This window comes from Anarrhichthys ocellatus, unplaced genomic scaffold (assembly GCF_004355925.1).
Source record: "Anarrhichthys ocellatus isolate YVR2014 unplaced genomic scaffold, GSC_Weel_1.0 scaffold42, whole genome shotgun sequence".
Taxonomy (NCBI): Eukaryota; Metazoa; Chordata; class Actinopteri; order Perciformes; family Anarhichadidae; genus Anarrhichthys; species Anarrhichthys ocellatus.
This window is the reverse complement of record NW_022280072.1, coordinates 3,378,650-3,402,167: the sequence shown is the minus strand read 5'-3', so window position 1 is coordinate 3,402,167 and position 23,518 is coordinate 3,378,650. Positions and strand designations below refer to the sequence as shown.

General features: G+C 43.7%; 1 protein-coding gene across 4 annotated transcripts in view; it reads right to left on the bottom strand.

Moving 5' to 3' along the window:
* Positions 1–14,887, bottom strand: part of palld (palladin, cytoskeletal associated protein) — a 49,356-nt gene extending 34,469 nt beyond the window's left edge. For 3 of the 4 annotated variants that reach the window (XM_031868261.1, XM_031868260.1, XM_031868258.1), the window contains exons 1-7: positions 5,993–6,008; positions 5,655–5,721; positions 4,127–4,244; positions 3,965–4,021; positions 2,154–2,295; positions 1,855–1,878; positions 1,143–1,262 (exon numbers count right to left, since the gene is read on the bottom strand). In XM_031868261.1, the coding sequence (XP_031724121.1) occupies positions 1,143–1,262; positions 1,855–1,878; positions 2,154–2,295; positions 3,965–4,021; positions 4,127–4,244; positions 5,655–5,662 (469 nt within the window). In that variant the 5' untranslated portion in view covers positions 5,663–5,721; positions 5,993–6,008. Of the gene's footprint in view, positions 1–1,142; positions 1,263–1,854; positions 1,879–2,153; positions 2,296–3,964; positions 4,022–4,126; positions 4,245–5,654; positions 5,722–5,992; positions 6,169–14,752 lie in introns of those variants that run through there. The other variant, XM_031868262.1, reaches the window with a different exon arrangement.
* Positions 14,888–23,518: the final 8,631 nt, after the last annotated feature.

Sequence of the window (23,518 nt, the reverse complement as noted above, 5' to 3'; positions counted from 1 at the left end):
ACACACACACACACACACACACACACACACACACACACACACACACAGTGTATCACAGCTGATCTGATCTACAGTAGCAGCTGGGTCCAGTCAAGCTGATGTAATTTCTGTTTATTCAGCCTTTTCCTTTAGCTGAGCGGTGAGTCCTGCGCAGCACATGCACAGTTCTGTCTGTGATAACACACACGGACATATTTATGTCCCGCTGTCCTCACAAAGAGCAGCTCATCAGATGACGCCTCACTCGCAGACCACACGATGATAAACACGACAGAAGACGGTCGTCTCGTTGAGACGTGTAATATGACTTTTATAACTAAACCCAAACCTCCACAGGACTATAGGACCGTCAGAAGTTAGTGTAACCGAGCCACGGGTCATTCGTCATCGTCAAAACTTTGCAAATGACAACATTTTCTTTTTCATTTTCGTTCCATCTTAGATAGCTTCCTTTTATGAAAACAAGATATTTTCTGACATTGGAAGCATTTTAGACGATATGCTGGTGATCAGTGTGGCTTCAGAAAAAGGTGGGGATCGAATTTGAGACTCACCTTTTGATGCTACTCTTTATAGAACATTATAGTTAAAAATACAGTCAAAAATAAATGTCTTTTTTAGAAGAATGTTATTCTTGTTTGATGTATATATGTGTAGTCTGGGGAATCACCAATCTCCATTTTGGAGCCTAGAGTTGGTTTATGTTTGACACCACCATCTGTTACTGAAGCTAAACACATTCAAATATTGGTTGAAGTGCCTCCAAATGTCTTAAAAGGACACTTTGGATGTTCTGAAGTCTGTTTGTGTGAGGTTCTTCTCCACAGTCAGTGTTCTACTACAGTAGATGAGTTTGGAGTAGAATGTTTTCGATCGGTTTGTTTGTATTATTAGTTCAGATTCACCAAAGTCAGACACTAACACAGTAACAGATGGAGGCAGCAGGAGAGCAGCAGCTCCTGTGTCCTGAGAGGTAGAATCAGTGTTTGAGTGAATGGAGTCTGGTGTGTTTGTAGAGGTCATAGATAACAGCTTCAGTTCCCCTCAGAAAGGTAAAGAGGTGTAAACACATGGTGCCTGCTGCTTGTTGATGGCCGGATGCTGCCTGCTAACAACATGCTGTGCGTCTGTGTTGGACTCACCTGCAGCGACAGCGAGTTGTGCTGTGCTGTTAACGGAGCCGTACGGGTTGGACGCCGTGCAGCAGAACAGACCCCCGTCCTCTGGGAAGGCCTCGGCAATCACCAGGGTGCAGATCTCATCTAAAAAAATTAAGACAACCGCCATTAATACACCTTTTAATGAACACACCAGTCATGATCGTGAACGTTGGATCCATATGGGAGTTTAAAGAGTTGACATTGATGAACAGGGATCTGCACAGATGTGGAGTGACATGTCGACACTTGATTCGTGTGTAGGGAGATGTAATCGAGAGAGAGAGTCGTCCTAGACTGGTGAGTCAGGTTTTTATAGCCAGACACACGGAGGGCAAAGACAAACCAACATGGATGTAACTGCTCATGAAGAACAGACAGACACACGGAAGCACAGATGTTCAGGGACGTCTGAGTGACTCACAGTCTGAGAGTAACACCTGAAGTGACCCTGATTCACACAGGTGAATGAGCGAGTGTGTCTCGTGAGACGCAGACTTGTTATCTTGTGATTAGCTGTAGTCATAACCAAGTGAAAGGCTGCAGCTGATGAATGAAACCATCAAACTCGATGTGAGTCTTCAGACACATCCAACAACCCCATTACTAATGTGAACCGCTGACTGCGGTTGGGACATGAAAGCGGCGTTGGTATTGACAGTTTGAGCAGACATCGGGAGGAATTGATGTGGCGTACCTGACTCAGCAGCAGATCGAGGCTCTGAGGGAAGAGAAGACAAACAGATATTTTAATTATTAGCGCTACAGGGCTTCCCCCAAAAAAGTCGAGTCATCCGTCAGTCGACTCAAAATGGATTTTTAGATTGCCAGATAATCTATATTAAATAAAAAGGAACAAATTGTTGAATCTTCGTGTTGAATGAAATAATTCTTATTCAGGTACAGCCCTATTAATAGCATACATTAAAATATATGATTAAAATCACTCAGCTGCTGCACAATGGGCTTCACGACCACTAAGAAGGAATGTCTCACTTTTCCGGAGAATCCGGAAATCGGGCGAGTCCAGGATCTCCTCTCCCTGGCGGTACCATCGGACCTGCAGAGGAGGGCTTCCTCGGACCCGGCACTCCAGAACCACCACCTGGCCCTCGGAGGCCTGGGCATCCTGCAGCAGCTTCACAAACACACACACACACACACACACACAGAGAGAGAGAGAGAGAGAGAGAGAGAGAGAGAGAGAGAGAGAGAGAGGTTATGAGAAGAAGGAGCGAGCGAGTGAAGGATGATGAAGTGTGGAATGAGAGACTGAAACCGGTAATGAAAAGAATAAATGTGCCTCAGAAATACAGCGTGGGATGGATGGAGGTTGTTGAAGATGACGCACTGTCAAGAAACACTATTTGAGGAAGAGACGGCTGATAAAAAGTCACTCTGTTTCACTACTGCACACTATATACGTTGTATTTTATATAGCATATTCTGTATGTTCTCTTCAGATTAGATGTCAAGCAAACATCTGACTTCTGCAGAAGTCCAAGTCAGTCCTCGCCCATAAATATGTTTTATTGCTTTTGACAGTTTTTATGCCAACAAGGGAAGAAAAAAATGAATAATCAAAATAGAATAAAAGAATGTCATGTGACGAGGAACAACCAATCACAGCTTGCAGATATCTTTTTCTTCCTTCTGTGAATATCGGTCTCCAGTAAGTTAAAGGAGGAGAAGTTAATCGTTTTAGTTCAGGACCATCTATCTGGCTTCACCCTCGCCGTCGATGAACGTCACAACATCCGGTCAGTGAGTCACCGACAAATCAAGCAGTAAAGCTGGAAATCCATTTATCTTTGTTTACTTCAGTCAGTGAGGCTAACTGCTAAGTTACCGCTTCATCGTCTAAGTTTACCAGCCGGGCTACAGACTCTTATGGAGTCCTGCTGTTTCACTTCAGCCTCTTTATACAAATCACAAGATGCCCGTTTAACTCCTGTCTCCATTCAATCATACGGCAGCTTATAGTGTTGCAGAACCAAGAAAAACATCAACATAGGGGTTAGATGGAGAAGCCACTGTCAACACGGTGTTATCTCCACATAGACTGCGTGTATCCATCAACAAGAGGCACTCAGTGTCAGCTTAAATACATGCTCCTGTGAGATGCGAGCCTCTTTCTCTTTGTCACTGTGTGTCTTATTTGGTATATTTTGGGAGGACCAGAGCTGGAATGTTCATCGCGGCTCTGACATTCTGTGTGTGTGTGTGTGTGTGTTGTTTGGGTGACATCACAGCGCTGACTTCACTAGAGCCGAACATCCTCTCACTGAGATGATTACAGCTTTTCTTTTGTAAAGGAGGCTTGAAGAAAAACAAATGTCTTTGTGTAATGAAGTGTAAAATGATTTAGGGCCTGACTGGCTGAAAGAGACCTGACCCGTGTGGGTTTCAAAGCTCTGCCTCAGCCTGTCCCAGTCCCACCATCACTAAACCCACAGCCTGAGGGCGGGGGGGGTGTTCTTGAGCTTTGTGTTTAATCTGACCCCCACTGCTGAAAGCCACAGCACTGCACACTGTTATTAAGGGAAGGCATGGAGACGGAGTGCATGTGTATGTGTGTACTATGCCTGTATGTATTCCATACACAATGAACTGTATGTAAGCATCCAGAGTTAGATTAATGTACAAAATATTATGGAGAAAACGTCCCAGATGAGCCTTTTGCAGCAGCATATTAATGACCGTTGTTTTCGAAACAACAATCATCACACATATGTGCATGCTGTGTGGGTGTCCACATACTTGTGACCATGTAGTGAATGTATAGATTGCTGTGTAGGCAGACTTACCTTGGTGAATATCGGAGGACCAGATGCCTCGTATAGTGACGACACTGGGCTCTGCATCTAGAAGATAAACAAGATGAAATAATGTACTGTCATTGAAGAGAATTTTCCACTTCTTTGACCATGTTGTGTGGATCAGCTGTTGTGTGTGCTGTAGCTGCTCACCCGCTGTATCGGCTGAGACAGGGACTGCACTAAGGTGGAGCGATGAGGAAGGACCTCTGAGGTTTTGGGTGAGGACGAGCGTATCGTCAGGGACATTGAAGTCGTCTTCTTCTGAACTCTGAAAACAAACGAAGCAAAAATCAGCAACCACACAAAAACGTTCCCAAGAAAAAAAGGAGGCATTTCTCAACTCGATATGCTTTTAGTTAGAATATAATACTTGAATCAAAGAAAATTGTCTCCCCAGCAATTAAGATGCTATCAGTGCTCTTGGCTTCAGTGTGTAAACAGAAAGGGAACCAGGAAGTAGTCCAGATGGAGGAAGATTTATACAACAGATAATAATGAAAACCATTTAGAGAAGTACAAAGTACTGTAAATATGCATCTTGACCTGAATCGACATGAATAAACATGTGTGCCACATTTTAACCAGGCAAGTAAGTTCTGTAGTGAAAAATCTAAAATCTCATTTCGTAATATTAAAGTGCTCAAGATGTAATTCTGTGCATATCCATTGTCTCCCCACGGCTCTCAACATGGAGACGGCTGAGCAGCTAACATTGCAAACTACGGAAGCAGCACTGACAGAGCTAACAGTGTTAACCGCAGTGCAGAGCGTTGGCTGTTAGCTAGCTAATGGAACAAAACAGAGAGGCTAACATACAGTAAGATGCATGTAAACAAAGCACACCGAAGGTTGACATTACTCCTCTATATCTTTACAAAAGAAGTCGTCGTTGTTTGCTGCTATATCAATGCTTTGAGTCGTGTAGACAGAACTTTTAAGGAAGCTTTTATAAAAGTTCCTGCATCCTCATCTTGATCTGTAAAAACAACACTGTGCTTTGGTCTGCGGCGCAACCTTTCACTAAAAGCCCCTGTTACTTATATGAGAAGAAAATGCTTCAAGAGGAAAGGAAGAAAAGAGAGCGAAAGCAGGAGAAGAGTTAAAAGTTTAACATTTGGAGATAAGTACAGGGGACAATCCTGACAGGGTGATTTTTCACCATATTAACCTTCTGCAGCTCTCATTATTTAGGTTGTGGCCTGTGTACTGGCTCAGGGTTATGGCTCTTTAAAGTCCTTGTAAGGGGCCTAGTTAAAGGCAGCAGACCTGATAAACTGCTGCAGGGCTCAGTTAACCCGCTCAGGAGTTCAAGGTTCGTTGGGTCAACGGGTCCCGAGAGGTCACGCTGGAACACACTTCCTTTCCTTTAGGAAACTAGCAGCAGGTCCTGAGTCTGTTTACTCCATTGGGAGATTATGACTAATTATTTTGCCCCATAGTCACCAAAGTAAATATTGGACCTGTTTTTTTCAAAAGCCACATATCTTCCAAACATTCTGACACTAACGTGGCATTTTTCAGACCGACTTATCCGGAGAAGATTAACTTTTCTCTGTCTCAGCAACACACTATCGCCAGATCTGGAAGTATATATATATATATATATATATATATATATATATATATATATATATATATATATATATATAGTAGAGTAATAGAGTATCTTATCACGTACTGAGGCATGGTTCCTGATCTGGATTTTGACCCAGTTCCTTCTCCCTCTGAGTCTGATGACGAAGCTCCTGCAGTGTGACAAAAACAAAAGCGGTGATTCATATGTGATGCAGGCCACCTCAACAGCAGTATAAAAAAGACTGTTTTTAAAAGTGCTAAATGTATGCAAAAATCATAAATCTCATAAATAAATCTGGTACATCCAATCTTATCCCCTGACGTTGAGAGCACCCACATATGAAATGTAGATATCAGCAGAGACCGTCTCCTTATTAGAACAGTATATCGATCCCTTGAAAGTAAACATTCTGATAGTTTCCCGACATGCAAACATCTGACCTTCGATGTAAACCTCGGCGGAGGTATTGTCTGCTCCGATGCTGTTGGAAGCCACGCAGGTGTAGCGTCCCGTGTCGTCCTCGAACGCTTCGGAGATCACCAGTGTGTGCAGGTCACCATCCCTCCAGATCTGAATGTCGGGAGAGTTGTGCAGCTCGCGGCCTTCACAGAACCACCTGGTAGGATGAGGTGAATCACAACTGTGGTTACTTTAACCAATCGGAGCAACAGGCAGACTACAGTTTACTGCAAGAAGACCAAAATGTTGATTAAATACTTCAGTACAACTAGCATTATCCAGGGTAGAAAATATGACTTTTAAACTCATACAAACATTTTAAACTACTACTTTAACGGTGTTCTACTATGCGTTCAATTCATTGTGACTTTTAGCAACACACAGTCTAGACAGTGCTTCAAAGAAAATGATGACGTAGCCTGTTTCCAATCTGTTCCTACCAGATATAACTATGTTTTTAGTATAGTAAAGAGGTCTTAAATATGAGTCTTAGTAATTCACCATTGCTTTGTGACTGAAAATCTACGTATTCCACTTCGTGCCAAAAGAAATTAATATATAACTATATAGGTGAAAACTTGCATTTCAGACCATGAGGTAATAGGAATCATCCTGAAATCAATAAAAATCTCAGCAAGCAAGGGCCATTACTCTTCTTGACAAAGACTTGAACATAAATATACCTTTGCCTAACCCGATGGAGGCCTGCCAATCTAACTAACATCAATAACTAGTCATTCACACACACACACACACCCTCTGGGCATGTCTGAGATTCCATATCTGCCAAACGTCAGCCACCCTGAGACGCCGTGTTACGGGAAGCAGATACACCCTTTCCCCTCCTTCCAATCAGAGGCCTGTGTGTCTGGGCAGGCGCCTGGTCCTCGTACCCCCCGCCGGGGGGGGGGGGGGGGGGGGGTCTTTGTTCCCTGATCTGGGACCCAGAAAAGGACGAGAGACAACCAGCTTCATCCGTCTCATCTCTCTTCACAGGGTTGTGATTAAAGCAGACCCCTCAGCACCATGTTACCACATCAAACGCAGGATCAGACAAAAGGGGGTCACATGACCCATCTCATACATACACACACAGACACACACATACATATTAAGTGCTGGCCTCAACTATCGAGATCTGTGGGAGTCTGTTGCTTTCATCAGTGCTAATGTCCTAAATCTTCTTTTTAAAGTGCATTATGACACATCAGATCACGATAAACGCACTCCGCTGACACACTGACCTTAACGTTCCCATACAACCAACTGTGTTGTCAATTACGTTCCAAAAAAATGTATTTTCTCTCAGATTAGGTTTGTATTTGACGTTTGTATTTGGTTGGTGGATGGGTCATACACAGGACTTTCACCCAGGAGACCGATGTTGTTGTCCGATTTGAAACCAAAAGTAACGTATTTTAACCCAAGATGTGATATTTTACTTAATCTATTCTAAACTTGTTGCCTAAACATGCCACTCCATCAAGCTGCCAGAGCTACCATGGAGTCCACACATGTCCACGTGTCACTAACTCATTCACTCACTGAATAAATATACATTTCTTTGTAAAGAGAGAAGCAGAAGAAGGGTTTAAAATATGTGTTTGACGGATATATACAAGATGTCCGACTGATTCAGCCGTGAAAACAGTGAGCTGGACGATGCTAAGCTACGATTAGCCCGTCTGTGTTTGATGGGCAACTCTTAACGAAGGGTCAGTTGAGAATGCAGTTTTGAAAACTCCACGAATGGTTCAACCACTGTAATGTTGATGTACACGTATGTAGAAATGTCTGTATGAAAACGCATTTTTGGTTCAGAAACGTAGAGATTCATCGCATTGGTGATTTGCAGAAACGTCCAATTTTATTCTGGCAACAAGGTTGACGCACTACGCGCTGTACAGCCTCTCGGCACCCTATTAAAGGAGAAGTCTTGTATATACGTCTTGTTCACCTCCCGACCTTTTCATTGACAGCGGGAGGGGCAGGAATTCCCAAAATGCTGGAAGAACAGCTGCTCCATCTGTCCAGGAGCCCGACCTGAGGACTTTCTAGCTATCTCTCGTTCGTATCGCTCCCAACATCCTGCTGCTTAGCCATTACTGGATTTTATACACTCTGGTGTGTCAGTCAAACAGCAATCCATCAGCAGCACCTCATACTGGGGAAATTCACAACCTGACAAGACTGGATGTGGGAGTAGAGATGTGGGAGTAGAGATGTGGGAGGGGGGGGGGGGAGTGAACGTATGAATGGAAAGTACAGCAACGGGAGTCGAATGAGCATGAGTCAGGCCGGGTCAGACGGGACAGATTATACGCTGTGTCATTGTTGAGACGAGCGATTCATCAGCAGCAGTGACAGCTGGAGCAGTGCAGAGGCTTGACACTCAGTTTCAACACTAAACCTCCGTTAAACTAAACTCCTCGTGGTCGTCTTATCGGTGAAGTCGAACAACGGAAACGTGGCTCAGGCTATCACGCAGCCAGACGCCGGTGTGTTAAAACAATAGGAAACAGATCGTGACATGAGACTAATGAAGAGCTGTTCACGGCACGAGCGGGGAGACCTTATCCGCTGGTGTGTCGGCACTCGAGGCCGAAAGTCATCTGGCACGCTTCAAAACCCCCCCCCCCCCGAGCAGCATCAAACACACGGTCCAGACAGACCGAGAGAGGCTGGGACAACTCATGGATCCTGAGCAACATGACTTTCTTATACGACTCATAACTGACAGCAGCTGGCCATTGAGAGTTGATTGTTTGAGCAAACCAATATGTCTGTGCGGTTTTTTAAAATCTATTTTTCCAGATTACAACGACTCGTTTTGGGTGACCGCCATGTCTGCTGGCGACTTGCTTGGGAAAGTCAGGTTTCTTTTTTCTGCTGCATTAATCACAATGCTTCATGATGGACTTTGCAGCCATAGGCTCTCTGTTTGATGTGGAATGCACAATAAAAATCATTTGGACACCATCAAATCAAACACATGGAGAAAACACACGACCTCATCAAACAAACAACTATTCTTTTTGCAATGGGGCGATGTTGGAGGAACAGTAAGAGTGTGTTTTGTGAGTATGTAACTTGAGTGAACAGAGGTCAGCAAACAGCAAGCTTAAATGTTTTACGCCTTGATGTTCTAACCCCCAACTCGTCAAATACTGACGCTCAGTCGGTGGCCCAAAGCCTCAAACTATGACACTCCATGTGCCGTTGTAGCGTCGGTTTTGTGTCGGTTCCCACAAGTTACATGCATAGTGTCTTTTTTAAATAAACTTCTCTGTGTTTACAGGAAATGTATAGTTTTCACTTATTTAAAAAAAAATAAACTACTAACCTAAGTTTACTAAGCTTTTAGTGCTTGGTTAGGTTCAGGCAACAAAAGTTCCTGGTAAGGCTTCGGAAAAGGTTTAAATAAGTATGTTTGTTCCATTAAAATTAGTCTGTTGGTTACATGACTGGTTACATACTAAAACAAAGGTAAAATGTGTCACCAACCACTGACTTGGTTTCACACCAGACACGAACAGCAATCTCCTGAGTGAAAGTCCTGTGATTGTCCTACGCTGACATTCTAACTCTTTTCAGCTGATTGTGTAATAATGACACAGATGGGTTTACATTGGAGTTAGTTGAAAGGTTGAAAGTCCGGTGCGTTTCTCACAAACACTGAAGGGTGCCTCGGTGTCAGACGCTACTGAACAAGCCTCTGTATCCGACGAGTTGGGAGTGAGAGCGGGTTGTTTCCGCTGGGTGGCCTGAATCTGTCCAGTTCTTAAGAAGTAAATATGTCCTTTTTCTGTGCTGCGACATATGTGTACAAAAAATGCAAAAATAGAGTTGTAATTCAGGATTTCAAGTCTTATGAGTTTGTTTTTAATTAAATGTCTCCAGTAGTTTTCCGTTCTGGTTATGGCAAAAAGGTCTGCCAGGCCCTCTTTGCAGAATGTAAAACCATCTGCTCAGTAGGAGTTAAGGAATGGAAATTGTGCATTTGTTTGGGCACAATGTAACAGAGGAGGGCACAGGACTCATCAGCTTGTGCTCCTCTGAGGGTTGACTGAGCATAAACTAGGAGGCACAAACCCTACCCAACAAGCACAACAATAAAACCCCTTATTAATCAACCTTAATAATCTACCATTATGTATAATTACTGAGTAAACTCATTTAGAGACAGACGGTAATGTTTATTAAATCCCCTCTCTATTTCTCTGGAATGTGCTGAACATGGTGCGAGACCTAAACAGCAGAGTGTTCTCTCCAGTGGGGGAGTTGGGACTTTGTTGAGTCACAGAAGGCATTTTTGGACCGAAATAACTTTTCAGTTCCAAGAACTAAGTTCTAAGAACCCCCATTTTTATTTTGTCAACACTGCAAGAACTAGGACTGATCCTAGTTCTTAAAACGCTGTTTTATAAAAACTTTATTAGCTCCAATTTCAGAGAAGCTACAAGAGGAACCATTAGTGCCGCAAGTGTTTATAAAAACCTTTTAGCCGTATAAACAACAGACATGTAAGGAAAAATAAATGGAAGAAAATGCGGATAGATTCCCCGTCAGTGAAGTCAAGAAGTTAACTCATTGATGAGCAAACGCCCACTGAGCCAAAGAATGAGTGTGTGCCGCTGCTCAGCGAGCTAACCCAGGAGCACCAAGGCTAACCCAGTAGCACCAAGGCTAATCCAGTAGCACAAAGGCTAACTCGGTAGCACAAACCCAGTAGCACAAAGGCTAACTCAGTAGCACAAACCCAGTAGAACAAAGCTAACCCAGTAGAACAAACCCAAGAGCACAAAGGCTAACCCAGGTGCACAAACAAAGGCTAATCCAGTAGTACAAAGCTAACCCAGTCGCACAAAGCTAACCCAGTAGCACAAAGGCTAACCCAGTAGCACAAAGCTAACTCAGTAGCACAAACCCACTAGCACAAAGGCTAACCCAGTAGCACACAGGCTAACCCAGTAGCATAAAGCTAACCCACTGAACCGAAGAAGCCGATTCAAACTGAAATCACAGCAGTTACTTTCATGGCGGCTATTTTGCCTATATGATTGTGGCATGTAACAGTGGCTGTTTATTTATTCCTATATTACCAGATATGAATATTACTAAAATCTAAGGGTCACATAGATACAGGTGCAGATGCAGGTGTGGCTGCTATTGGCGGTGGGAATGCAAACAGAAAAAAGGTTTGTAGTTCATGGGGGAGCTCCCCGGTGGCCGGTTTTTCTTAAGGAGTTCCCAGAACATTTTGATCCGAAAAAAACACTTCAACAGTCCAGCAGGCATAGAAGGAACTCTACCATCAACAGTCTCATTTGCAGGGGAAGCAGGGTGTGTGTTAGAATAGCAGTACACTCCTGCGAGCGAAGGTACAACTTTTCTTGGCAGACAGTAGCCAACACCACCCATTTCCTTCTGAACACAATGCTGTTATAAAACACAACTATTCGGAACATGCGTGCCAAATAGGCTCCAGTGAGCGCCACCTCGCCTCTTCATCCAGCCAGCCAAGACGGTGACTAAACATACCACAATTAACCAGCCTGCCACCAGCTAAAGACAATGGATGCTAGATGATGCCTGAGATAATAACAGGAGGATGCAGAAGAAGAAGAGCATTTCCACGGGACAGGATAAACCAGGGTTTGCCGTGGCTACCATAGGGCCACGCTCTCCTCATCTGACCCCGTTTTTATTTGCTGCTGTTGATGGAAACATTTTTATGAAGCCAGGCTCAGTTTCACCGCAAAACCCAAAACGAGCGGAGGCCAGAGCGCAGAGCGAATGAAAGGAGGAAGGTTCAATCCTTGACAGGACGTAGGAGCGACGAGCTCTATAAACACACCCGCCAATCAACGATCAATATGGATTATAAAGACGGGGTAGACTTACTCCCAAGTTTACTCTGTGTCCATTTTTAGGGTTACGGACCACAGAAGTCAACCAAAGTGCAACTGGACAAGAAGAGCGGCATCAAGGCTGTTTTTATCCCTAATTACAAACTACAATAGAGGTCAACTGAAACCATCCACACTGTTGGTTTTATTATCTCCCACACATTCTGACTCAAACCAACAATGAATGAAGATCGACGAGGCTCAGTGAAAAGTCTAAAAGCACAACCTCACTAAAGCTGCAAGTTTATTTATTCCCACCACAGCCGGCCTTATTACAGTAATTTTCCATTATACCACATAGTGCCCTTATTTACCTGCCCTCCAGGTATGCAATGGTACCAATACTGGTAGCACTGAATGCATCATTTACCTGCCCAACAAGAACAACTTCACATGCAAAAAAAGGTGCCAGACTCCACCCGATTTTCTCAGATTTGTAGCACACAAATAAATAAAAAAATAACGATAAGGTGTTAAGGGGATGAAACGATCAACATGTAATCTGCAACCTGTTGGTGTTGCCAATAAAAATAAATAAGTGATAAAAAATAAATAAATAAACATCAACAGCAGGTGAAGAGGTTAAGTAGCTCCCAGACTCCTGGTGGCAGGAAGGATGAAACAACAATACAAGTCGTTTTCTTGTTTCTGCCTCTTTGGATTAAATCCAATAAATAAACAAAGTCTTAAAGTGTACAACATGGCTGACGTAAACTACAGGCCGACGATACACGTGAAGATTCTAACATAGCAGTGTTTTAGTTAGACCGGCTCTCAGAGGTTCAGCAGTTTGAATTCTTGCTGTTTGTTAGTAATTGGCCTTTTTACTTTATAACCGATGGCTGAAAATGTAGATCGTATGGACCCAGTACAGACGTGAAATGTTGCCCCCTATTTGTTTGGAGCATGTGGACATATCTTACACATCAACATTAATGCTGCACATGAATATGTGTTTGATTATTATGTTAGCCATGCTAGAAGCATCTAGAGATGGCGGTATCACGACAACTTTTAGATGGGTTTCTATAGAATTCTACGCTGACATTCATGGTCCCAAGAGGATGAATCTTACAGACTTAAGTGATCCTCTGACTTTACCTTTAGAGCCACCAGCAAGTCGACATTTTTGGCTTTTCGTGAAATATCTCAGCAGCTTTGGGATAAATTGGCTGAAAGTTTGGTTCAGACATTCATGTCACACTCAGGGTGAACGATCATCACTTCAGTGATTCCTTGACTTTTCATCTAGCACCATCATTATGTTAAAAATACCTGCCAAACGAATGATGAACCAGCCTCAGCTGTAGGAGTGTATCTACTCTCAGCTGCATCTTTTCCAGATGTGAAATAAACCCACTGAACACCACCTGCCTGTATTTATTAACCATCTGGTGAACATAATGGAACATATAGCAAGCTGAAGACCCAGTTTTATTTATGGAGTTAATTAAGACCAAAGCAGGGCTAAACAGGAGAGTTGGACTCTCATCCAAGTCCAAATGAATGCTAGTTTTATTCTAAATGTGCAGAATGTGTAAACTGTTTGATTACACATTAGCCATATTAACTTTATACATCCTTAATATGTCAAACATTTGTGTGCTGCTCAGCTTGTTGTGGAGTTTTTGCCTCCAAGTGTCCAAGAAAAACTAACTAGTACTGCTTCATTCTAATTCTACGTTGATAGCAAACGGTAGTAAAAAGTACCGTACTGCAGTAAAACGTTTAATATTTAGTGTTGATCTGTTCAGTAAAATACAGTTATAATGCTGTGAGCTGTTTGAGCTTCCTGGCACTACATGATTTTACATGACAGTGACACTAACTACAGGATGTTTATGGTCTTTATGAAATATTAGCTCAAGATTTAGTTTAAGTGTTCTTCTACTTTCTTATGAATGCACGAAACCACAAAGGTCTTGATTAAAGATGATGGATGCAGGGATCCTGCTCCATAAAGCAGCAGATAGCAAACATGATGGTGATGGAGCTCCGTTAATCGGGGGCACAGGATCAGGATCACGGGGTCAGAGTTCACTGGAATGTTCCGGACAGCAGACAGCTGCGGACGACAGCCGAAGAAGCTCCGACCAGAAACAACGAGGAACGCTTTCCTCCAAAGCAAAGGCTAAAGTGTCCTTCATGTTGTCCATCAACAGACATCGTGATGCTTCACAGAGCAGACCTCAGTGTCAACGTGATGAGCAGCCGGCAAGCGGTTCATCACGGGAATTCATATGAAATGTGAAATTCATATTGTGGTTGGTAGGAATTTATTGGTGTGTGTGAGAGAGAGAGAGAGAGAGAGAGAGAGAGACTAAAACAGAAATAGTGACAGATTTATGCAGCAGCTGAGCTACAAATACACACACCTCAGCACTCATGGGGATGCCGCCCCCCCCCCCCCCCCCCCCCCCCCCCCCCCCCCCACACACACACACACACACACACAAACAGTTAAATTTAATTCAGTTTTGTCGGAGGTCTGAGAGAAATCAGTAGAGTAAAAAGAGGTGGTGCTAACAGGACTTTCTTCACAATGAACAATACAACTCATTCATTCTTTCAGTCTATCAGCTGTTGTTTCATTGAACAACATCACATTTTAAAACATAAAAGTTAGAAAAGTTCTCCTAAAAGACGTCAAACCCTCAACGAGATGACGACCACACATGACTCATTCAGAGTGTTCGCTCAGTGTTCTCATCCCTCTTATAACAATCTGCATGTTTCAGACTCTGAAGACAAAGTAAAAAAATATTTACTGCGTTAAGCTCGACGTGTTCCAGCACGCGACATTAACCATGTAAGATAGTTCAGAACTGTTACCTGAGCTGTCGCTGCTGCTGCTCCCGCTCGGTTAAACCAAAGCCACTCGATGAACGTAAAAGTTTGCACAGCGAGCTCCTCGTCCTGACAGCGTAACACACACTGAGCCTCTGACACACTCGCACCAGGACGGCCTCGCTGAGTCACACGGTCAGACGTGCACACAATGCTGAGGGAGGGAGCAGCCTCCGACTGACAGACTCCACACAGACAAAATACATTTCAAGACGCAATTAAAAGACAAAAAAACTGTTTCAGTGCTACCCACACTGAGTTCATTCATATAGTCAAACTGTGGTTTTCTTTACAACAAGGATAAATCAAACTCACTTCTACTCTAAACCCCTCACAGGACAAAAGGTAAACATCCTCTACTGTGATGCATTCTGTGGGCTACAAACGTCTTCTTCTTTTAACAAGCAAAGTCATGGAGTTTCCTGCTTGTTTCTTTTGTGGGAATCTGTCTCCCAAACAAAAAAAACAACAAATCTTGCTTTTTTTCCTGCTCTTATGTAAGTCCAGGCCACAGTCTGCTGATCACCAAAAGCCCTGCAGAGAACCTCTGGGGTCCAGCCAAACCACCCCCCTCACCATGGAACCCTCCGGGCCTCTGATCGGGGGCTGCAGGACGAGGGGGATCGTGACAATAAAATATGACGGTGCTCCGCCAAATACACCGGCCCATTACTTAATAGATCCCCACATGCCAGAACTAAGCAGCCCACTTAAAAAGGCCAGTTAGGCCTGAACAGAAATAGCTCGGGTTAGTCGGGATCTAAATAGACCACTTTGAGTTGGTAGCACCTGGCAAGTACGAGACAAATGGCCGTGGCTACTGTGACCGGTCATGCTTTGTGCACACACGCACACATACATACACGCACACACACGCACGCACACACACGCACGCACGCACGCACGCACACACACACACACACACACACCGAGACCATTTAATAATCCCAAACACACCAAAGGCTGAATCTTATGGAGGACTGAAGCAGCCATTATAGTTAATAAATGAGTCAATAAATAGAAAAATACATAGATCATGGTTTATTTGAAAATATATAAATATGCACAATTAAAGTTATTTGTTGAACTCACTAAGTAAATAAAGGGGAAATTGGAAAATAATCAAATATGAAAGTAAATAAATATGAAAGTAAATACATTGTGAAATAAATAAATTCATGGTTTTTCTATTTCTTTGCATATTAATTTATTTTCAAATGATTTTGCACATTTATTGATAATTCAAAGCTTTTATTTCTGAATTTCTTTATTTTATTTCTTTATTATATTTTAAAATACTTTATTGCAACGTTTCATCAGTTTTCATTAAACATTTTAATACTTTTTATATAAGTAAAATGAATAAATAAACATTATTTAATATAATGGCAGCTTTAGTCCTCCATAGACTTCCCTGAGGTCAGCAAATATAAATCTGGTGTTTGAGGTTTGCTTTAGAGCCAGAGTGTTGGTGTCTGATGCTCGGTGCTCAGCAGAATGAGAGGGTGTGGTGTGTTTCTCTCTCTGCAGGAGCTCCACTCAGGCTTCAACACACACACACACCACACACACACACACACACACACACACACACACTCTAGTGATATTTTTGGTCGCTGTCGATGAAGAAGCCTGGGAGTGTACTGCTGGGGGGACATAGCAGATGGGATTATTTGTGGTGCTGCTTGTTACTAGGCCTACTCTTCTGTACAACACATTGAGAAGAAAACACACAGACACACACACACACACACACACACACCTAACGACGTCACACTGTAATCATGCGCCTCTTTTATTCCAAATTCTTCCAGTTTGTAGCGATAACGACATGAGACGCACCTAAGTGGCTATAAAACCCGGGTTAATAAGAGGAAGGGCTTTTTACAGTCTCTGGATGTTCCTGTTAATTACTGAACGACTTTAGACTTGCTGATTTGTCTCCTGGAGGCAGAAGAAGAGAGAGAGAGAGTCAATTAAAATAAATAAATACGTAGTGTGCAGATGGGAGCAGCTTTACAAAATATGACGCAACAGGAATAAAGTGATTTCTCCCTCCGAGCAACATCCTGGGTTTATTAAAGAACATGCAGAAAGGTGCTCAGGGGCCCACGGACTCCAAACAACATTACGTTGTTTAAAAAAAGGTCTTTCTAGGGTCAGCAGACATCACAACAAAACGGGGGGGCAGCGTGCAGTCATGACAACCTCTGCTCTCTCTCTCTATCTCTCTCTCCCTCTCTCTCTGTCTCTCTCCCTCTTTCTGTCTCCCTCTCTCTCTCTCTCTCTCTCTCTCTCTCTCTCTCTCTCTCTCTCTCCCCAAGGAGACCAACATGACACAAACCTAAACAGAGCTGATGTCCTCTGGTGACTTCGTACTGTGATCACAATATGTCGTCCTCCCAACTGTCAAATACATGCAGCATGAGAACCAACCAGAGCCCAGAATCAAACACATCAGCCACATAAAAATAAATGAGCCCGCATATTTTATACAGGCCCCCGCTGACAGGAAGTGGACTCTCTATTGTTGACATCAACAGTGAGGTTTACTTTTGTTTTTGGGCATTTTTTCGTGAACTATTTGGAAAAGAATAGCTGTGGTTATACAATATGTTCCTCAAACACCCACACTGCAGTAGGGCTCTCCATGTGTACTCACGTACACCAAACAAGGACGCTTACGTACGATCGCGTGCTTCAAATATCATCAATTTACAAATTTTTGTAACTTCTTCCACGACCACAATCATCGATCTTCCTGCCGCTGAGTGATTACAGCTGGAGACAAACCCACGGAACCGTCTGCGCCGCCGCTAATTGAAGGTATGTATCATAACTTTCTGGGAACGACAATTAGACAATTAGAGTTAATGCAACAGCTGAACCACACGGAGCAGATGTGTGGTCACACCGTTACGCTCTGAGTCACTACTGCAGGGGGCCCAAACCTCTTGGCCGTGGACCGGTACCGGGCCGCAAAGCATTAGCTACCAGGCCACTAGGAAACAGCACATGAATAAGTAATAACAATATAACATTATAGATACATATCCATCTTTTGGATAGTTGCTCTCTGTCCTCGGTCCAGACGAGTACCCCAAAAAACAAATGTGCATGATCCACCAGCCACAAACATGCAAACACACAAGCGTACAAAAACATGGGCTTCCATGAAGGCCGGACCAGCTCTCCTGGTGTGTGGGTGAGCCGTGCCGTGCACCTCAATGTCTCTGAATATTTGTGTCAGTTCTAGAGTCTGATAGTCTGTGAGCAACACATCGATAAGATACTTCACAAACGTTAGTGAACTCAGTAACACCCTGTGGATCTGCTGTGTAGAAATGACTGTGACACTACTGCCAACGAAACACTTCTGGAGCAGATAAACGGCAATCGAGCTGCTGTAGTCAGGGATTGAACTCTGCGACCTCTCCTCCACACTCTCAATTTATGGACTTAGATCTGAACTCTCATCCGACACACATGAGCCAGACATGACCCCCCCCCCGTACCCGTATGAAAACAAATCCTGCAGACCCCCCACTCTCAACTGTCTCTCCCCATGATATCAGGAGAAGTGAACTGAAAAGAGGGGTTTGAAAACGCAGGGATATTTAATTCAAGTGATATGCAAAAGACAAACAACGAGGAACAAAGAGTTTCTATGTAAGACAGTTTAACATTCACACAGCTGTTATCCTGTCACATGTACATGGGAAGGAAGACTTGAGCTTGTTTTTTTACGAGTCCCATTTGACTCCTCGCCTGCTCGTAAAACAAGCATCCCTGCACAGCCAGAGTGCACAACACATGTACGCGCATTTTACAGTTTTAAGCACCAAGAGAGTCAACGCAGACGCTCAAACACATTCAACAACACGCACTAAATTCCACCACTTCGGTGTTGTCAAAGATACGTAATTGAATCGGGCCCGACATCAAACGCAGCTCTTCTGGCAGCCGCGCAGGAATCCAACGAATCCAGGAAGAAGAAAAAAAATAACAGCCTAAAATATCTCATCAAAAGGCAGATTACTGTAAGCTCAGTCTAATGGCCATGCCTTATCAAGCATGATGAAGAGCCAGGCGAGTCATTAAACAGGTGAACGGAGGAATGTAACCCGCTGCTTACTGTTCACAGCCCAGCTGTGGCGCAGACCCCGGGGCCCACATGACTCAAAAACTACAAAACCTTAACTGAGAACAGAGAGAACGAGGTGGTTACACTGGTCTGTTCAATGCGACTTTTGTGTTGGGATGCCCCAGATCAGGAAACCCGCTGTGTCAGCACATGTGTGTCCACACTTGACACGTCAATGCAGCCTGCCTGATCGGATATATATTTTATTACGGTCAAAGGAGCGGCTGTAAAACGGTGGATAATAATAGTCCCCTGTTACCTTTGACTTGTTTTTATTGAAGAATAGCCGCTAACAATGCCATGCTAATTAATCGATAAACACATTTTCCTATAAATTCTTTACAATACAAGTTATTATTTAAAAGCTTTTCATTTTGAAGCAGAAACATCTATAAATGTGTTTTCATCAGCAGCATAGACTGTATATAAGAAGTGACGAGCAGTTCTCTTGAATACCGATGTTGAATACACTTATTGTAAATCGCTTTGGATGAAAGCATCTGCTCAATGATGTAATGTGGACGTAGTCGTGGTGACGTCACTCTTTGGTTTGTGGACTGATGTTTTGAAGCCTCAAACTTGGTGTTTTGGCCGTCACCATATTGACTTCTTTTGCAACCGATGAACAGGAAGTGACCATATCTGGACTGAGGAGGAGTGACGTAGAGACGGCGTATACGTCTCTGGTAGAGACCTGTCAATCACCGTGTAGCCCCGCCCTAAAGACTCCCCTGCTTTATGGTCTGTTTGACTCTAAATGGACCATAATGTACTAAATGAACATCATGCTGTATTGAAGAAGACTTGAAACTAGAGATTGAGACCATAAACTCATGTTTACAATGTTTACTGAGGTAATAAATCAAGAGAGAAGTAGAGTCATTTTCTCATAGACTTCTATACAACCAGAGGAGTCGCCCCCTGGTGGACAGGAGAGAGAATGCAGGTGGTAAAGTAATAAAGCCCGCCTTTTCACTTGATTTGATTGGCTGCCTGGGCCAAGTGTAACATTGATGAGCAGTGCAACTCCTGGTTGGCGCTGAAAAGTTGAGGAATATTTTAACTTTAACGTGTGTCTGAAAAACGCTAGAAAAACGCAGTGCCGGACCTCGGACATTATCATGATGTGTTCAAATGTCATCTTGTATGTAATGTAGTTTTTGGCGGCATACTTGAATAACTCTCTCACCCGTTCAGCCCAGCCCTTCTCCCTCAACATTGATGGCTCCAACGTCACCCCCTCCACCCAGGTCCGCAACCTCGGTATCATCCTCGACCCCACCCTTTCTTTTCTACCCCACGCCAACCACATCACCAAGACTGCCTTCTTTCACCTCAGGAACATTGCATGCCTCCGACCCTCCCTGTCCTCTGCCACCACCGAAATTCTCATCCATGCCCTCATAACCTCCAGACTCGACTACTGCAACAGCATCCTCTATGGTTCTCCCAACAAAATCCTCAATAAACTCCAATATGTTCAGAACTCTGCCGCTCGACTGCTCACTTCCACCCGCCGCTATGATCACATCACCCCGGTCCTTCGCAACCTCCACTGGCTCCCGGTCAAATACAGAATAGACTTCAAAACACTACTCACCACCTACAAAGCCCTAAACAACCTGGCCCCTCCCTACCTTTAGGACCTCCTCCCCCTCCACGCCCCAACCCGTTGCCTCAGGTCTGCTGGTGCAAACACTCTGAAGACCATCAGGACCAAGCGCCGGACCTGGGGTGACAGGGCCTTCTCAGCTGCTGCACCTCCCCTCTGGAACGCCCTCCCCATCCACATCCGTGAGGCTCCCTCCCTATCATCATTCAAACAAGCCCTCAAAACCCACCTCTTCAAACTCGCCTTCACCTGCTAACCCCGGCACCTTACCCTCCTTTACATGACCCATTCAGCACAGCTTCTCCAGTTATTCTTTTTTTTGTTTGTTTGTTCTGTTTGTCCCTGCCTTGTAAAGCCTCTTTGGGTATTTTGAAAAGCGCTATAGAAAATTGATATATTATAATAAATACAGTTTTTTGAAGATGTTTTAATGGCAATATGAAAGAGATACTGGAGAGAGACTTATGACCTCTTTAACTTCTTTTTTCTGTATCTAATTATTATCGGATCGGTAGTCGGGATAGGGTAAGAAAAAATGGTATTAAAACATCTCTACAATGACTCGACTGGACCTGGTCTGGGACTTGACTTGGACTCGTCTAAGATCGTCTTGACTGCAGCTCTGACTTTTTTTTTTAAATCCTGAAGCTTTTGGTCACATTTTGTTGTGAGGCCCAAGTAAGTGGATCTGTTGTGGTCTGACTGGAAGCGGTCTGGGCGTTCACGTGTCACCGACCATGCAAGGCTTTGCTGCCGCCGGTCAATGCATGTTCGTGTTTGCCGATGAGGTCAAACGGGCCGGTGCTCGGTGCGGAGCGGAGATTAATGGAGCGTCCTCCTGCTGAACACGCCTTACATTACCGTCCTCTCGGCCTGCATGACTGCTGCCTTTGTCCGCAACAGACATGCTTCGTATTAAATCTGGTATTCCACTTCCTCAACTGTCACTGATCCTCTTATATAACTCTCTACAAATCTCTCTTCCCTCTTCTCTTTCACTACTCCCTTTCTTCTGTAACTCTTTCTCGCCCGAATGTTTAGTGTAGTAGTAGCTTATTGATCATATCCGGGTTGAACAGATAGTATAGTGTCATGAATGTATTCGGACATAAAGAAGGAAGCAGTGGCGAATCCTTTTTCACGGTCTGAGACTCACCCACTAAGCACTAAATGGGATTTCAACATGGTGCTGTCAGTGAGCCCATAATCTTTTTGGCTGCGTGTACGGTCCATGGCCAAAGCTAACGTTATTAGAGGTTTATTCTCTTGATTAACAGCTGCATGATACATTCACACTGAAGTCCATACAGTTTAAGGTATAATGTCTCTACGATAGTACCTCATATTTATACAGAGATCGGACGAAATTATATATATAAATGTACGTGTATAAACCACAGACAGTGATATAGACAATAATGTCACTACTGTATTTATGCCTAGATTAAGTTATTTTGAGTGTTGATGGAGCAGCTAAAATGTTAGCTTAGCCTAGCACCGATTGAACCAAACTCGCATTAAAAAATGTAAGTTGTTTTCTTGTCGTCTTGCAAACAGACCTGACAAAGCATGAATTCAGACTTTTTACAAATCGGCGTCATGATGTAGTTATTACGGCATCCTTTAATCTGTTAATTGTAATTAAAACACAGCAAAATTCTGTTTATTTCAGGTTCGTACCGGTGTAGTAAACCAGCCGACGTGTGGCTTGCTAGATACGGTGAATACGGCGCTCAGACATGAAGATGTTTGGTTTTCAAACGTATGTGGGACTTCCACAACATGTACAAAGCAGCAATAGTGGTTATTTCAGCCCCTTCTCTCCGCGGCCTCGACTGCGAGTAACGCAAGTAAACGGGAGGCGTACATTTGCTTTGGGACCATTAGTCTACAATGTCTTTAACTGACTAATCATTCAAGATAGTTTGCCAGAGCTGTCTTGTTTAATAAATGTCCACGGTGGAAGCAGGCATGTGTAAAATAGTTTAGTTTCACAAATCGGATAAGTGGATTAGTGTGAATGTAGTTGCTGTATGTGAGAAGAGGTCAATGTCAGGAGCCTTTCAGAAGAGGAGCAGGAAAAGTCTCACCTCATCAGGTGAAACGTTCACACTCCGTCTCCAGGACGCCTCCATTCGTCACAACATGCCATTAACGTCCCGCTGAGGAAAGCACTGACGTGTGTCCGACCGCAGATATCTTTATTGTGCACGTTCTGCAGCAGGATTAGGAGTTAACGGTGACGTTGTCTGTTCGGTGGTGATATACGTTACGTGAAAGGTGCTTTGTCTATTTATGGTTACCCTTGCGAAAAATGTCTTTTTGGTGGCGTGCAGCGAATATGCTCGAATGTAAAACACACACCAGGTCCATGAACAGAGTTTTCAGCACGGTGAGAACTGAGTAACACGTCAAGCTGACTGCCTCGCACCAACCTGCGAGATCTCCGTAGAGTATCCAGAGTTAAGAGTCTGTGTGAATGTTTTCATGTTTCTGGAATGTTAACTTTCTGTCAAATAGTCCGCGTACAGAATTAATTTGAAGTGCGAGTGCAACCCCCCCCCAGTCATTCCAGGCTCCCTCATTACTTGGAGCTTAAATATGAAATGACATCATGCTTGCAAAATTAAAGCACGTATGAACAGACCAGCGCTTTTTCCCCCTCCTCCTGCAGAGATCAAATGAGCCCATGAGGGAGAAGTTAAAAATGATGGCCTTCCTGAAACGGGCCAAACCGTCAGCATTACAGTCGGGCTGCGTCATGAGTCAGCACTGGGTCACCTGCTATGACCTCATACCAAGTCCTGTTTCACACAACGTAGGAGGAAGGGCTACTGGAGCTGATGGCTGGTGGAGTAACTAACTCTGAAATAACAGGCTGGCAAACCGTGCATCTTTGCCTTATTTGTGTGTGAAAGTGTAGGAGGTCAATTTAGGTCCAAAATGTAAGAAGTCTATGAGAAAATGACTCTACTTCTCTCTTGATTTATTACCT